This window comes from Asterias rubens, chromosome 1 (genome assembly GCF_902459465.1).
Source record: "Asterias rubens chromosome 1, eAstRub1.3, whole genome shotgun sequence".
Taxonomy (NCBI): Eukaryota; Metazoa; Echinodermata; class Asteroidea; order Forcipulatida; family Asteriidae; genus Asterias; species Asterias rubens.
The window spans coordinates 17,985,536-18,002,883 of NC_047062.1; the positions used below are offsets into that span (position 1 = coordinate 17,985,536).

The 17,348-nt window shown below is 39.9% G+C and overlaps 1 protein-coding gene across 2 annotated transcripts; it reads right to left on the reverse strand.

Annotated features, from left to right (window-relative positions):
* Positions 1-4,873: 4,873 nt before the first annotated feature.
* Positions 4,874-15,753, reverse strand: LOC117298501 (mitochondrial import inner membrane translocase subunit TIM50-like). 2 transcript variants are annotated; one of them, XM_033781799.1, is made up of 10 exons: positions 15,593-15,753; positions 14,977-15,489; positions 14,413-14,444; positions 13,843-13,923; positions 13,091-13,210; positions 12,130-12,237; positions 11,346-11,444; positions 10,315-10,471; positions 8,877-8,980; positions 4,874-6,327 (listed from the first exon to the last, which is right to left on the reverse strand). In XM_033781799.1, the coding sequence occupies exons 2-10, from the start codon at positions 15,401-15,403 to the stop codon at positions 6,232-6,234; spliced, it is 1,224 nt and encodes a 407-aa protein (XP_033637690.1). In that variant the 5' UTR covers positions 15,404-15,489; positions 15,593-15,753; the 3' UTR covers positions 4,874-6,231. The 2 variants fall into 2 exon arrangements, with proteins under 2 accessions (XP_033637690.1, XP_033637682.1); XM_033781791.1 differs by having other exon boundaries at positions 14,977-15,492.
* Positions 15,754-17,348: the final 1,595 nt, after the last annotated feature.

The following is a 17,348-nucleotide window of genomic DNA, read 5'->3' on the forward strand; positions in this document are numbered from 1 at the left end:
GTTAGCCACTGTTAATATAATCTAATTATCTACTCTAGTGAGGCTTATGGAGACACCATGCACAAAAGATTCTCCCTATGCTTTGTGGTGGCTCTGGAAAGAAACAGTTGTTTAAAAATCATTCCAACAATTTTATCTGAATCTGGATCTGGATTATAAGTATTGTTGCTCTGATTATGGCCCAATGAGAAGAGAAGATGATGAGGAAACTTCAGTTTTAGATGTGAGAGGTAAACCCCTGAGAATTATTCCAGGGAAAACCCACACAGTCAATTAGGGACTGCAAACCCAATCCACATAGTGCCCCTGCCAGATGCAATTGTGTCCGCCATGCAATACTGTCCGCTCCAGGCACTTGTGCATATACAATCGTGTCCGGGGCTATGCAAAAACCGTCCGGTGGACATGTACATGTATGTGCGCGCCTAAGCGAGCATGTATGCACTGAACCTACGTATACAGCATGAATACTCACGTATTTTATGATTGCAGCGAATACCCAACGACTGAACATTTCCCATGTCATTCATGACACGCACTTAGCTTGTACAAAAATGGCAAACGTGTTCCGTCGACCAAGGGCGTTTAATTTACTGCAAGGACGGTTTTGCATGGGGGCAGACACAACTGCATATGCAAATGTATCCGGGCGGACACAATTGCATTATGCAGCAGCGTCCGGGCGGACACAATTGCATACACTATTGCATAGAGGACATAATTGCATGGGACGCCCCCAGTGGGGTTTGAACCGGGGTGCCAGAGGTGGAAGGAGAAGCAAGACACCACTACACCAATCTAACCATTTTTCTCTGATCGTCTGCAGGAAAACGGTGTTTTCACAAACCTCACTAGTATAGATTGTATACCCACCATACGCATCTTAAATCTGACTAATTTAATATACTGGTAGCAGAATTCTACATTGGTACATTCATCATCTTCCTATACTGTGCAGAAACCTCCTCTGGAGTATACTCGCACATTGTTAGTGTTTAAATGGGTAACCAGTTTTAAAAACATTAAAATTATCAAATTAAAGCTAACAAAAATGTAACATTTGAGGCTGGTAATTTTCAATCTGAAAAGTCCAGATTTCAAGGTGGGGTGTGGGGGGGGGGTGCCCCTGTAATTACCTACATCAAAGCTCACTTCACCTTTACCATGTAAAGAACATGACAGGTTGCTCCCGTTGCCGTAAGAAGCGCTAATTGAACGCTTTCATCTTGTCATCAGGTGTGATGTTGGTTCAGTTGGCCTTCACCCGGAAGACCACATTGTCCAATTAAAACAGTACAACATCAATAATTAGCGGATTATGGCAATAATGAGTTCTTATTAAGAAGCGTACTCGCTGTACAGTTAAGTACAATGGGGACTTGACTGATCAGCTTTCATCTTGAAGATAAATCTCAGCTTGAGCATCAAGCCAGAGTGTGATTAAAGGTCAGGGTGGATTTCACACAGAGTTAAGACTAGTCTTATCACAAGTTAGGATGACATACTCATCCTTACTTAGGAATAGCCTTAATATCTCCTAACTCTTTGTGAAATCGACCCCTGGACACCTTTGGTAATATTGCCAAAGACCAGTATTCTCACTTGGTGTATCCCAACTTGTATAAAATTTTAAAAAATCTGTGACAATTTGGGCTCAATGTTACAAGAGAATAACGAAAGAAAAAACACCCTTGTTACGCGAAATGTGCATGTTTTCAGATGCATAATAAAGGGCTTCAGCCCTGAAGTCTTTTAATACTTGAGTGAGAAATTGCCTCTTTCTCAAAAAACAATGTGAATTCATAGGGAACCATTTCTCACAATGTTTTTATGCTAACAATTGTTAAGTAAGTTTGAATGCTAACAACTGTTTTGAGTATAGTTACCAATAGTGTCCAGTGCCTTTAATATGCATGGTTGTACAGGTACAATCAAATTGCATTCTTTATCCCTGAGGTAAAATTATCATCTATTGATTTAAACTGTCTTGATAATTTGTCAATCTTCCTTATTCAGTTTGTGAGTTCCTTATCATTTAACTAGAAACAATGGTCAGGTATATATTTTATTATTTTGGCCTACTGATGAGTTTTGAGATTACTTATGGCCGGCTCCCTCTGAAGTAACAAAGTTTTTGAGAAAGAGGTAATTTCTCACTGATATAATACATCAGCTCATCAAGCCTTTTATTATGAATCTGAAAGCACACAAAGTAATGCAACAAGGGTGTTTTTTATTCTCCTGCAATTTCGATGACCAATTGAGCCCAAATTTTCACAGGTTTGTTATGTTATGCATGTTGGGATACACCAAGTGAGGAAACTGGTCTTGGACAATTACCAAACATGTTCAGTGCCTTTAAAGGGTCAGCAATTTTCAACGATTTTTTCCAGAGATGAAAGTTCATTTTGGTCTTTGCTTAGAACTGATAAATTCCTTTCAACCTTCACCTTCTGTGGGTTTCATGTAAAGGTTGAATTGTCTCTTATCTGATCTCACCGAAGCTTGACTTTGTTTTGACATTAATAGTCTTATTAATTGTTCTTTTTTGTTATCAATGCATCAACCGTAATAAACAGGTGATAAAAGTAGCACCAGCTTTCCCAGTCTGAACAGAAGAGGGCGCTGTTATGTTTTAACAGTGGATTCTGGGGAGGACTCAATTTCTTATTGTGTCCCAGAAAGAATATCCCCTAGCCTAGCTTTATTTTGTAAATGTGTATTTCATTGAGAACTTTGGAGAGAGGAAATAAAGGGCCCGTGGAGTGCCATGGTAAAAGGGGGGCATCTTAAAGTCAATGTTTATGTTTTTTGGAAAACTTGAATCTTCACATAAAAAAAGTGGTTAAAATATCATTTCATCATTTAAAAAAGATTGCTTTTAAAAAATGGGTAATATTTCAAGTGAAAATATTTACAGGGACTAATTTCCCCTCAGCCTTTCTTCTACTCTCCCCTTTTTATTTTGGTAGAACCTGCCCCCCCCCCCACACACACACACACTCCAATCTCACCCCTTGGCTCAGCCAAGTGGAGGTAAATTCAAATGAACATGTGCAGTCAGTTCTGGTTGTGCTTGAGCAAGGAACTGGTGAGTTCTGTGTGGAGGATTTTGCAAGGGTTTGGGTTGTTGTGATTGGAGAAAGCCTTTACTGTTTAACTGTTTTAAGAGGAAGGAAAAAACAACAAGGAAGGAACCAAGTAGGTTGTAGGCTACTTTCAGTTGATTTTTTAAATTAAAAATCAGTATGTGATGGTAGATTAACCCAACTTTCTCTTTTCCTTTGCTTAAAATGACAGCAGTTTTTTGTTCAGTATGAGTAGGCATAGGCGTATGTGATTTGTAAACTAGCCTATCTCGGGCATGTATGCTTCTTTTTTGGAAAGGCAAGCTTAGCACCTGGGCATTTTCTCCTTGATAAAGGGCACCCCATGAGAAAATCGTATATTTCTACTGGGGCATTCCAATGGCACCAAGGCAATAACCAGTGGGCCCAGAGGCAATCACCTTCTTTGCCTCTGTGAAGCTGCTATCTGTCCAGTCACCGTTAGCACACCACGGTTTCTGTACCATCATTCCTCATTTTCCTGTCTAAGACTATACTTATGGGCTGATCTTGTAAAATGACAATCTGGTCATCATACACAATTGATGATCAAGTCCGCTGGAATGGCTAGATTCCCACGTTCTATTTGTTCTAGATAAATTCCCTTTACCTTCCCTCTCACACATACCAAGGCAAGAGCCAACCTAGCTATGTCTCATATGCTTCACCTGGCCCAGACGTGGAAGCTCTGACAGTAGACACGCTTCTCAGTCTCTTGGGTATTTTCTAAAGCAAAGTTATTCTAAACATGTCAATCCCTATTGAGTAGCACATCCTGTTTGGATGTCACTGATATGTCCAGAATTCCATCTGCTGATGGTGGCTGTGAGCTACTCTAGTCTGTATGGGTCTGATGTCACATAGAGAAACTTACAGGTACTAAGTCCCTTTGCGAAACCATGGATTCGGCTTGAGGCTCCGTTCTCTCGTCTGAAGCCCTGAGCTGGTAAACCCAAAGCACGTGCAATTGTCAACAGAACTGCAGGGCCAAGCTAACCTGAGCCAAAGCAAAAGCAAAAGCTGAAGCCCTCGTTTCGTAAAGGGCCTAAGTATTGTTTGAAGCTTTGCATGGTGTGGATACATAGGATTACTATAAATAAGTAGTAAACTTGCGGGTACAACCATGTGTAAATCTCTTTTGTAGGATTGTTGGCTCTGAAAAGAGCCGATGTTGTTTCAAGGTTTCAAACAGTATACTCTGCTCGTCTTCAGGAGAAAGGTACTACTAAATTCACAACACTTTTACACAGTAACATTCAACTCATTGAACTCTAACCTTTGACCCACTTATAGCTTTGCTTGGTCCCAGCCCAGTGCAACATCCAAAAGGCCCTGAGATGGGCTGGTGTTTGCGCGCATTGGGCCAATCCTCCTGACCTAATAACCCCTGGTCACCTCTTCCTGTTTTTGAAAGATTCAACTATCAATAAAACAATGTTAGCTTTCCTGTGCAAGTATCCATTTCAAATAATTATTTACATTTTTAGCCTTGTACTAAATGTATTCCTCAATTGTAACATTTCTCGTGCAACCTTGGTTTAAATTAGAAAGATCTTTAATATGCTCCTGGGAGCAGCCCCTATACATCATCGCATGTTGTGATTGTAAATGTATGTTCACATTGAGCCGATCATCAGTGCTTAGTACAATTGTTGCCATCGTACAGTGCAACATCCAAAGTCCATCCCAGCAGTCTTGGACGAGACAACGAATACAAAATACCAGTAACTCTTGGATAATGAAAATTAATCATTTTATTAGTCAAGTCAAAAAGAGCATACATTTTTGTGTAGTACAATTACAATAAACTATATGATTCTCAAACTTGTGCGATACACACATTTCTTTCGCAGCAGAAAGATAATAATAATTTAAACTTAATCAGGTTATGCTAATTTGTTTTTATGAAAACTTTCCGCACCAATTTGTTATTCTCTGAACCCTAAACCCAAATAATTATTCTTCATCATCGATGCTGTTGTTACATCTGTTGAAATGTGGGTTATTACAGGAGTAAAAATGGCCTTTGTCACCGGCCACGCTTGTTGGTCTAGTGGTAAGACATCTGCTTTAGAATCATTGGTTCGAATCCCATCCAAGCAGCAAGCATGGAGTATACAGTGCTTATAACATGGGCGAAATGGTACACAAAAACAACCCAGAGAATCAATATTCTTTATCCCTGATGCAATTATACATTTTAGAGGGTTGACAAAAACCCATTCAAAACATTTCTGCAGCTCGGCACCAAGATCTTGTAGCGCAATACTAGATCCATCAACACACTGGGTGGATTTTGAAAGATTTGTAGAAGATTGACTTTCTTCCCTTTTAGCCAAGGGAAGAACCGACAATATAAAAACCCAATGTTCTTAATCATCATTCCATATAGTTATTATTCAGTTGAACAGACACAAGAAAACAACTCGTACCTTCTAAAAACTTACAATTCAGAGAAACATACAACCACATCATTCACAGTTAAGCCACCATGCAAAATAAGTCTTGGGAATGTATCATACAAAATGAATTTGTAATATAAAGTAAATAATATATTCACATTTATACCATCATAACATTACATTGTCCCCTTTCCCAAATGGAGGTGTCATTCTTTGAGCAAACCTTAAAAGCTTGTGTGAAGAGTACAATATTGCTTTCAAGAAGATGCCACATGTATGCACCAGCCTGAAGTAAACAAAACTAAACACTGACCCCCTAACCACCCCGATGATGATTTCACCGACCAAAAGAGAGCTTGATTCAGGAAGCCTGTCCTTCAGACAATCATAGTAAATGGAACTTATGCAAATCAGTTTGGTTTCGGAGGAGGGGAGGGGAGGTGGTGGGGGAGTCAAGGGTGCCCAAGTTTGCTTAGCACAGCCAAATTGGCTGAGGCAAAAACGATTTACCAGCCAAAATAACATGCATTGTGTATTACTGTTTGTTACTGGTTCTAACTAATACTAAGTGGATATAAATACGTGTAGGCCCTAGTTGGGAGCCCTAGGTAGACAACTTGTATAGTCCATTAGGCCCTAGGTAGACAACTTGTATAGTCCATTATTTCTATTGGACACTATGCCCATTTAATCTTAGTCTGTGTTTCAAGTCGCTATTTGTTCTACCTCCCTCTCAATCTCTGTGTCCAGCTGCCCGCTAGGGTAGATGCTTTATCTGGTCCTTCCGTTGCTGCCTGTACTGCCCTCTCTTGTTCGGCCTGAACACACAAAACAGATTTTCACAATAATTTGTAATCAATAAATTGAAACACCTCCACATTTACAGAAATTATCTGTAAGAATACAAGATGGAGAGGAGGAGTTTTCAACTGCATTTTCCCATTCAAAATACACTACGAGAGAAGTGAATGTCAAAGTCTTTATGGAAGCTACCCCTGTCCAAAGCGGTTCACAAATCATGCATAATGTTTCGTGCTGCATAACTGAGTTTGCTGCCAGTGGTAGTTGCGCTGTATTATTGGGCCACATTTTTTTCTTTTGTAGTATTGACTTGCCATCCTCAACAATTTTCAAGATTCTGTTTTAATGGATTCCCTCTTTTTAATCAATTTAGAAGGAAAAAAAATGCCCCATTGAAAAGTACTACCACAGTGGCAATTTTTATAACAGAAAAAAAAAATCGGGTCATAGATCTTTGCCAGTCCCAGGGTACTGCGTGAGTACAAGGTTAAAAAAACCCTTCATCGACCCCCAAAGTACTTTATATATGCAGTTCGTGCACGTATTATCCTTGCCGCTTTGTACGGTATGCAGTTGATGAATGTGTGAATCTGCCAGCGTGTGTGGCCAGTGTTGAATTGAAACAGACGTCCTTGCGTATTAAGAGCATGAACAAGGCTGTATGGCGGCTAAAATTGGACACACGAGGGCAGTCTTGCAAAATGCTACACAGACATCTGCCAGAAAAAATACTACAATAATCGTTGTAAGGAAATGTACTCAAAAGTATTAACTCAGTCTATTACATAATAAATATATAAATGGTCCAGACAATGCCTGGAAATCCTCCGCATTTTTCTCTAGATTATAAGAAGAAGAAAAAGTACAACAGACACTTGAAACGGAAATGGGTCTGCCATAGACCCTTCAATAGAAAGTACACACAGAGGCATTCCATCCTCTCGCCATGCGTTCTCATCGATACCATGACATCAATGGGGAAATTGTGCCATGAGAAAAAATCATGTCAAATGCATCTTTCCCATACAGGCTTAATTAATATTCAAGACGTGATTAGAAGAGCTAAATTGCTATCCAAGATTTTTGTATTTTGAAGTGAACCATTTCACTGGCCTCTAAATCCGTGTCCCCCCCCCCCCGGCGTTTATGGAAATGATATCAGGGGGTAGTAACTGTCATCAAACAAAGAAATTCAATCTGGTTTTGAAAAAGGAAAAGAAAGACAAAATCAGATGTTTTTTTAAGGTGATTTATTTTGTGTCTGCTGTGAGATGATTAAGGCCATAATGGTCTGATGATGACGTCAGTAAGAGATGCACATCTGGGGCCTGTGTCGGTTCCTGATATCTCAGACAGGCTATTATCATCATTTTACTCATCAGCTGTCTACCAGTTAAACAATTTATGACACAATATGTCTGCCAGCCACACGTTTTTTAAAGGGGAAAAAAAAACAGTGGTGAGAAATTTCCAAATCTCTCAACGAGAACAAGGGGGGGTTGGACAACAGCAAATAAGGTTTACAAGTATTTGTACAAGGGTAACGGAAAACCAAATATTAAAAAAATAAAAGGTTGATTTTGAGTTTTTACTTCACATGTAGGGCAAACCTTTTGAAAACAGGAATAATGTGCACTCTCTTTGAGAAAATATTACCATTCAATACAGGGACACATTTTTTTTCATTTTTTTTCTTCTTTTCCTTTTATAAGAGCCACTGTTTTCATTTTTAAGTTAGTCATCATCGGGTAATTTTATTGGAGAAAAAAATACGATGAAATTGTAACAAATTTAGGGCTAGCCAATTAGTCAGGACAGGCAATAACTACCCAGTGTTATTATATATATATTTTTTTTTTCATTATACGCTTATAATGATTTTGAGTGATGGACAGTTGTAGGATTTACCTAATGTTCGCCCTAAAATACTTTTGTACACATTCCAAAAGGAATAACTTCTCACATCTTTAATAATTGTTTATTCCAGCGGACATAAAGTAGCACAATCTTTAATCTGAGAGACAGCAATAAAAAGCAAAACCCATAAATTACCCAGTGGTGAGGTCACGCCAAGAGTCAAAAATAAATCTAACCCCATGCAAAACAATAAATGTCTCTTTACTGGTAGCATTTGTTTAGAAGAAGCTTGGGGCGGTCGAATTTCAAAAGAAATATAATTTGCAGCAGGGTGATGCAACTTTAATGGCCGCAAATATATCATTTCAAGGTTTCGGGGGTTGACATCTTCATTAGACATTAAAAGTTTGTTCAGCGATTTCAACACATGGCAAGCAGCATCTTCAGAGGAATGTCCTCCTCCCAATGCATTTAGAGGAAGTCTTCCATTTGTGGGGAGCAACAAACCCAGATGGAGCCATTAAGTAACTGCCCAGCTGTGTTGTCAAGTTTATTTAAGACCCAGGGATTGAGAAATGGGAGATAGGTTTTTGCAAAACCTACCAATTAGTGACCTTTGCATGACATCAGGAGAGAACTTTGGACAATAGAGGGCAGGATTGCATCTAATGGGGAGTATTCATCATTGGCATGAGATGTTCATTCTTACCTGTAGTCTAGCTTGGTTTGTCTTGAATGTACCCAGTGGGTCGTCAAACTGTTTGTAATAATCCAACACTGGCCTCACATCTTCAACGCCACTCACAGCTATCGCTGTAAAAACATGGGAAAATATAAACTATTTAGGGGGCAAAAATCTCTCCAATTCCTTGATGACTTTGTGTCACACTCCTCCAAGGAATAGTATTTTTTAGATTAAGGGAATCAATGTGTGGTAAAGAGGTTTTCAACTAGTGGTTTAACCCCAACGAGGCCTGGTTCTTGATAATTTTACCGAGACGAAGTCGAGGATAATTATGAAGAACCAGGCCTCAGCGGGTTTAAACCACTACCAGTAGTTGAAAACCGATTCAACACACTTTGATTCCCATTCATAAATACCTTTTCGGTCAAAAAACGTCGACACTTATGGTCAAAAAGTAAAATAAATGCAAACATTATAATTTCTCAATTATTTCTTTCAACACAACACCCCTCCAGCTATGAAATGGTAAGGCCTAGTCAGGGCCCTTGGGTAAACAACTCCTTAGGGAATGCTGTGTGCGTATCGCGTGATGTGGCACAACTGTCTCGGCCGTTGCTCTCGACCAATAGGAATGAAGAAACTGTCTTATAAGCCCAGGTGCAAACTCGAATGTCACGCCCATGTTCAAAACTTTTTACTGGCGTTAAATCATCCGTTCAAACAACCCCTCGCAATGCCCTCTCGACCAATCAAATGAATGCTTGTTTGCATTGTCTGTAAATTCTGTGGTGTCCATTTGAAATGCTACCCTCAATACGACCAGAGATATTAAAAGACTTTCAGACTTAAACGGAAGGTACACGTTTGGTAATTACTCAAAACAAATATTCACTTAAAAACTGACTTGGTCATGAGCATTGGAGAGCTGTTGATAGTATAAAACATTGTGGGTAACGACTTCCTCTGAAGTTATGTAGTTTTTGAGAAAGAGGTAATTTCTCACTTGAATAATAAAAGACTTGACTTCTAGCTAGAAGTCTTTTGTTCCTATCTGAAAGCACACAAATTCGTCAAACAAGAGTGTTTTTTCTTTCATCATTTTCTCGCAACTTCGATGACCGATTGAGCCCAAATTTTCACAGGCTTGTTATGTTATGCATATGATGGGATACACCCAGTGAGAAGACTGGTCTTTGACAATTACTAAACGTGTACCTTCCCTTTAAAGCCTTTTATATGCATCTGAAAGCACACAAATTTGTGCAACAAGGGTGGTTTGTCTTTCATTATTCTCTTGCAACTCTGATGACCAAATGAGTAACTTTTTTCCCAGATTGGTAATTTGTTGCATATGTTGGGATAAGAAAAAAAAGATTAAAAAAAAGTGAGAATACTGGTCTTTGACAACAACCAAAGGTGTCTAGTGTCTTTAAACTTTGTTTAGGGAAGAAACAATTCTTACTTCTGAGGAAATCAGCAAGATCTATAAGGGTCCTATCATCGTCAGTACCCTCCCATTTCTTAAGACCAAAGGAGTTCTGTGGCTGAAGCTGAAACGATTTCTCATTCCAATCAACGAAGATAACCTTTCCCATGTCTCTGTTTAGGCAAGACAGATCCTGTAGACAGAGAAAAAATTATAACAGTTCCAAAGGCCGGTTTATAGTTGGTCGCGAGATGGTCGCGCGATGGAAATCTTGATGCGATATCCTAAAAAACACAGTTTACAGTCATCGCTGAGGCGTAAAAACCGTCTTTTTATGATTGCGCGTCAATATTTCCATCGCCTGACCATCGTACGACCATGGCGTGACCGACTATAACTCGGCCTTTACAAATAATGACAAAACTATTTTGATATCCCCTCAAACACAACCAGTTCACACACACATAAACCCGCGAACCGATATTCTGAAGGGGTAAGTTCTCTGTGGGGTACCACTAGAACAGAAACAACCTTGTGGGGTAGCATTGTTCTATTGTTAAAAGTATCTCATATGTTGGTTTGTGTAAAGGCACCCAGCTCTGTTTACATGTTTGCAGTCACAATGTGGACATTTCTTTGTTCTGTACACTTTGGCAAAGTTATACTCTTCAAAAGTGTAAAGAACACTGGATGTGTATAAGTCCTTATAGTGTTTCAAGCTACATTATGTGGACCTCGTTTGTAGAGTTGCAACTGTACATTTTGTTTCCGTTATCTGTTGTTAATCTTGTTGGGGAAGGGCTGGAATCAACGTAAAAAACCTCTTTCCCATTGTTGCAGGTCTGTAGCAAGCAGCTGTCTTATCTACATATACATTATTTTCATGGTAAATGTTTCACCAGTGTGTCTGAACTGGTTTCTCCTATTTGGCTGTTGAGCGCGAAACCAGGCTTTCCACTCGATCTCACCCATACACTGATGACTTGCTGAGAGTAGAACATACAATGCCTTTAGCTTTGTTTGGGGCTAACTTCCATTGAATTTGTTTGATTAAATATAACACGAACCTTAACATGGTGACCGTCCATGTACTTCGTAGCATCTCGGAATAACCTATACATAATATAGCCGTTGGGATCAAGGTTGTCAAGCAGTGGATAACCAGTCTGAAAGAGGATAACAAGAAAGAGATTCAAAGATTTGTGGGGAAACAATCTAAGATAGTCGGTGTTACAGTTCAGTATTTCGTTTACATATGTGTAATCCTACAGTGTTAACAATCATTTGTTAAAACCCACCTTTCCATTTCTTGCACCAGTCATGCACTAGCAACAAAATTTAATTTTGGAACCAGAGACGAGTTCTCTAAAATATTTCTGTCTTAATAGTTGGCAGTAGCACGGCAGACCTGGAATTTCAGTGAGGCCAGGAAATCTGTGTGCCTTTGGTCTTGACCTTGGTGGCCCTTAAAAAAAATTCCTTAGACTTCCTTAGGTTTTCCAATGGAAGTGCCCTAAGTAAAATGAAAAAGCCCCTGCCCTCTCAAAGATGAAAATTAGGGTCTGGTACCGCAATAACTAAGATGTTGCACCACTGGTAATTTCTCACTGAAATAATAAAAGACTTCAGGCCTGAAGCCTTTTATAAGGCATTTGAAAGCACACAAGTTTGTGCAACAAGGGTGTTTTTTCTTTCATTATTCTCTTGCAACTTTGATGACCAATTGATATTGAGTCCAAATTTTCACAGGTTTTTTATTTTATGCATATGTTGGGATACACCAAGTGAGAATACTGGTCTTTGACAATTACCCAAGGTGTCCAATGCCTTTAATACTTTTTTGGTACTTACAAATCCCTGTTCTGATGTGTAGATGACGACTTCAAAGAGTGGTGGCCCCACCTGCTGTAGGAAGTAATCCACACCAGGCCGTTTCTTAAACCGCCAACCATTGGAATACTGAAATCACAAAGTATAAAACGCTTTAGTGAACATCAAACGATTGCAGTTTGTCAAAGCAAGTGGTAACTGCAAGAAATTACTAGCTCAGTGGTCTAGTGGTAAGACATCTGCTTTAGCAATGCAAAGGTCGTAGGTTTAAGTGATTTGCATACTATTTCACAGTTCTTTTCACAAGTATACAATGCTTAATGCACATTGGTGTAAAGGGTAAAAAAACAAAGTTATTAAAGACAACAACCTAAAGGCCTACTGATTGAACATAACTGGTACAGGAGTTCAATGTATAAAATAATATTGGTAAGAGCTGTGGATTGAGAGAGTTGTGATGAGGAGGGACCAGTTTTCTTTGGTTGCTGGACGCCATTTTTGGGTCAAAATGTAGCACACAACAATGTGCAGTTTAGTCTAGTCTGGCACTGGGACCGAAAATGGCTTCTAAACAAAAGTTGTCGCAACTCTCTCAATACACAATCTGGTAACTGGTTTCAATCAACGTGCACTGGACATCTAGCCCAGGATTTTTGGGCGTCTAACACGGGCTTGATAGCCATTAGCCCAGGCTTGTTGGACACTAGCCCAGGCTTGATGGTCGTCTAGCCCAGGCTAGTCAATATTAAGTTTTACATAACTAACCAATCACATAATATTCTGCCATCCAAAGCCCTGGAGTTGATTTGACAAAGCTAGTCCTACCTACAGGACTAGTCTCAGGACTCTTTAGAAATTATTAAAAACTTAAGGCTAGTCATAAGTTAGAATGAGTAACTCGTACTAACTCAAGATAAGACTAGTATTAACTCTTTGTGAAATCCACATCTGGAACTGTAAAATGTAAACGCTGTAATCTTACTGTCCATTCTGGGTGTACTAAGACATTGGTCATTTCTAAGACGAGTGTGTATGGAGGTTGGTAGTAGGGCTCTGTCAGGGGGTCTGGAAGGAGCTTCTGTGCCGACGGCTCTACGATCATCTGCGGAATAAATAAGCCATCAAATCAAAAAGAGCAATAACTAAATTAAAACTCAGGTGAGGTTAGTGGTAGTAGCATGTGTGAATCTCTTTTGAGTAGTGTTGGTTCTGAGAAGAACCGTTGTTCACAACTCACTGTTCCGATCAACATGCTCTGTATGCTTTGATTGACTTTAGGAGAATCCTGAAGGAGAATGCCATCTCCTGAAGACGATCAGAGCATAGTGATTGTAGCATTGAGTTGTCGACCACTAGTTCTTTTCAAAACAAACACTACTCAAAATGAACAAAAAAACATAAACAACGAACCCTATATTTAATTATTATTCATAAATACCTCAGACAATTTCGCTCTTCCTATTGGTGGAGAGCGCGTCACGTGGGTGTCACGTGGGTGTGTTGATGTTTTTTGACCGAAAGGGTATTTATGAATGGGAATCAAAGTGTGTTGAATCGGTTTTCAACTAGTGGTTTAAACCCGCCATGCCTGGTTCTTGATAATTTTACCGAGACTGATAATTTACCTCGACTTCGTCTCGGTAAAATTATCAAGAACCAGGCCTCATTGGGTTAAAACCGCTAGTTGAAAACCTCTTCACCACACATTGATTCCCTTATCAAAGGCACACTTACAGTTCTGTAATCTTTGGCTTCTTTGTAGGCTCTTTTCAAGTAACCAGAGACAACAAACTCATCTGAAAACTCATCGGCAATCTAGAAGAATACATTGATAGAAAAAAACAAATTATGTTATAATCGTGTCAGCACTGTCTCTTTATTTGATATAATCCTTCTCGGATTCCATATCTGGATGAAGCATGTGCCGACTCCGATAAAAATAGATCAGCACAAAAGAAAACAGCAACAGATTTTCTGTCATTAAATAACTCAACAAAACAGCAGTGCACCCGACGCTTTCCCTTAACAACAGAACCGGTACTCCTCTGGCCAAATGCCAGTTTGAACACCTGGGAAGTGTATCTTTATGGTAGAGAGAAAATCACTGGGCGGACTAGTGAAATGACAAGCTGACTTGTCCCACTGAAAAGGTACCTACATGTAGAGCAAAACCTGACACCATGTTGCCTCTTTGTCTGTACTCTACTTCAATCAATTACCCACTCCCGGTCGGTCGCCCCCATCGTACTACATTAAAAACAATATTTGTCAGTGGTCAGTGGTTCTTACATATCATATACTTACAGGTTCTCCGTGTTCGTCTAGCTTGGGTTGACCTGTGGACAGTAATGAAGAAGAAAACTAAAAAATAATCTCTGGGCCTAATCTCTTATAGTTGCGATAACGTAACCCTCCTGCCAATAACGTACGTTATCGCAACTAAATCTCTTATAACTTTATAGTTCAGTTGATATAAACAATGGAAAAGTTTCCGTATGGCGCCACCACTTTTTTATCCGATATGAAATAAAATAGTACCGATATCTACTTTAGTAAATGAGATATCCCTTTTTGTAAAAATTAGTGAAAAAGTGGTGGCACCATACGGAAAGTTATCCTAAAACAATTGATATTTACAACTGAAAATGTGTATTTATTATTATTGACAAAAGAAGTGCATGGTTTATTAACTATTTTATTTGTAATGACAAATGTAGTCACTAAAAAACATTACGACTTAACGTGTCAACTCACTGTCGTGACTATGGTAGAAATAGAATAGAACAAAATGACACAAACGACTTGTTGTTGAGTGTCAAAACGTTTCATTTCCAATTAATTAAACTTCAGATTTCACTGAATACTCACCGAGTTCAAACAAAGTAAGACAAGCTGCCCCACCCAGCATTACCCCAGTGATTCCCATCGCCCATTTTTGATAACGAGCAAACTTGGCTTTTCGTTCCTTCTTATGTTTCTCGTCCTCCTCTTGCTTCTCTTTCACCTTCTCCTCCGCCTGCTGCAACAGCACACCCAACGGTAAGGTGCTGCTCGACGAAGACCCACCAAGTGGGCTCTCCTCGGTCGGTGTACCGGGTGTATTTGACGGTTGTTTAGGCTCTTCTAATAAAATATTGCTCGTTGAAAATCCCACTATTTGACTTCTCTTATAATGTTGTAAACTTTTCTGAGGTGTGATGATACATCTTTTATTTAATAACGTGTGATTATGGGATTTTGAAGCCAAAATCCGCATTGCGTTACGCAAAACACATGTATGACTGAGCGCCGCCATCTTGGACTTCTCCAATATAAAACGGGTGTGTTAAAATGGACAATTGGTAAAAGCCGGAACTGCCTGATCTGCCTGATCTGCCGGAACTGCTAAAAAAATGAAATTTTTCGGATAATTGTATTGCATTTGAAGTCGGAACTCAGTTGGAATGGTCAAATACATCAGTTTTTGTTATAACTACTCACTAACCTGTGCAAAAGATTATTCCTGGAACTCAAAAACATTAAAATTTGACTGACTTTGTTGATCGCATGACGGACAAATCGGACAGCAGGTACCCAGACTATGCAACACAGACGCACGCAAAGTGGCACTGTATTCGTAATCGGGCGGTGCGTGGGTTATGGGATGGTCGCTTATATATTGCAGGTCGGAACTCACATTGCTTGCAGTCCTACGCGGTCGCACATTGCAGGTCGGAACTCACATTGCTTGCAGTCCTACGCGGTCGCACATTGCAGGTCGGAACTCACATTGCTTGCAGTCCTACGCGGTCGCACATTGCAGATCGGAACTCACATTGCTTGCAGTTATGATGAGTTCACAGGGAAACTTTTTAAAATTCGGGCCCCACACGAACGCATTTTGACCGCGCGCGGGCGCCCTGTTTCTCGCCAAGTTCACATAAATCGCGCGTTGATGTTTACACAAAGACTCCAACGCGCAAGGTCAAACCGGATGTCGCACTACGTATCTCTCGGGGCCTACGTGTGTACTGCTAGTCTTGGTTCAAGACTCTCCTGGATTTGTCACAAGAGGGCGCGCTATCACCCCAACGCGCTATAGCGGTTCGTGGTTGATAGCGCGTTGGGGTGATAGCGCGCCCTCTTGTGACAAATCCAGGAGAGTCTTGAACCAAGACTAGTGTACTGCCTGACCGACAAGACTTAATTCTTCGACGACCGACTTACTTGTTTGTCTCCCTCAACGTTCATTTACAAATAGCAATTTCGCGCCAATTCAAAAAGGCTGACCAAGCACTGAAGTAAAGGATTTATCGCTAGCGGTGGAGACGGAACTTTAACTCGTTGTAATTGATGAAAACAAGGTTTATACGGAAACGTTTCCATATCATATGTGGTAACCCTTATTCTCAGGTAAGAAAACAATTCAGTGGTTTTGGAGTTAGTTAACGCTAGATAAATTGGTGGCGACATGCGGAAAATTATCATGAGGGTAAAATTTAATAAGTGCTGGCACAAGTTGTGGCAGTTGCACTGGCACTATACACAACAGTTTCCGTATGGTGCCACCACTTTTTCATTCGATATGAAATATGCCGCAATGGAATGTGAATCTGTTGAAATAAATGGCTTGTTGCAGGTAAGATTTTTAGTTATGAAGCTTTGAAAATTTTCCGCCCCAGAAACGGGCCTTAATAATTAGGACTCTGTATCTGTGTACAGAGGAAGAGTCCTAATTAGGGCTATGGTGCCCTGTGCTTTTGTTGTGGTGCCCTCACTCTTCAAGGTTCCAATACAAAAGTACATTTTCCCCATAGAAGTGACCCTTACCAGACCAGGGCCCACTTTCATAGAGAGAGCTGCTTAAGCAGAAAATATTGCTGAACAATTTTTCTGCTAAGGGGCTAAGCAGAAATGAGCAGGAAACCAGTCACAATTTGTTCGTGTGACATGGTATTTTAGCTGGTAACCAGAGTCCAGTTAGCATAATAATTTGTGCTTAAAGACCATACAAAATACCCCCCTTCAGCCATCTACATTTAAAAGATCTGTATTTTATTACCTTACCTTATTCCTAGATTTTTACACTCATCTTGTATTTGAGAAAAAAACAAAATTCGCAACATAAGGGCTTCCCCAAACACGAGCACCTTTCACTGATGGTGGCAGCAAACATTTTGCCAAAAATAGTGACGTGTCTGGACGTGTGGTTTCTTCGGGTTCATTCGCTGCCGCCTGCACACGACCCGCTAGTGCACAGC

What these genes read in the sequence shown, in the direction of transcription:
- LOC117298501 (XM_033781799.1), bottom strand. Translation starts at nt 15,403, where the DNA reads ATGGCGGCGCTCAGTCATACATGTGTTTTGCGTAACGCAATGCGGATT. An exon ending in TCTTACTTTGTTTGAACTCG is followed by an intron (nt 14,445 to 14,976) that starts GTGAGTATTCAG and finishes TACTGTCCACAG; the next exon opens with GTCAACCCAAGCTAGACGAA. An exon ending in TCTTGCTGATTTCCTCAGAA is followed by an intron (nt 8,981 to 10,314) that starts GTAAGAATTGTT and finishes ATGTTTTTACAG; the next exon opens with CGATAGCTGTGAGTGGCGTT.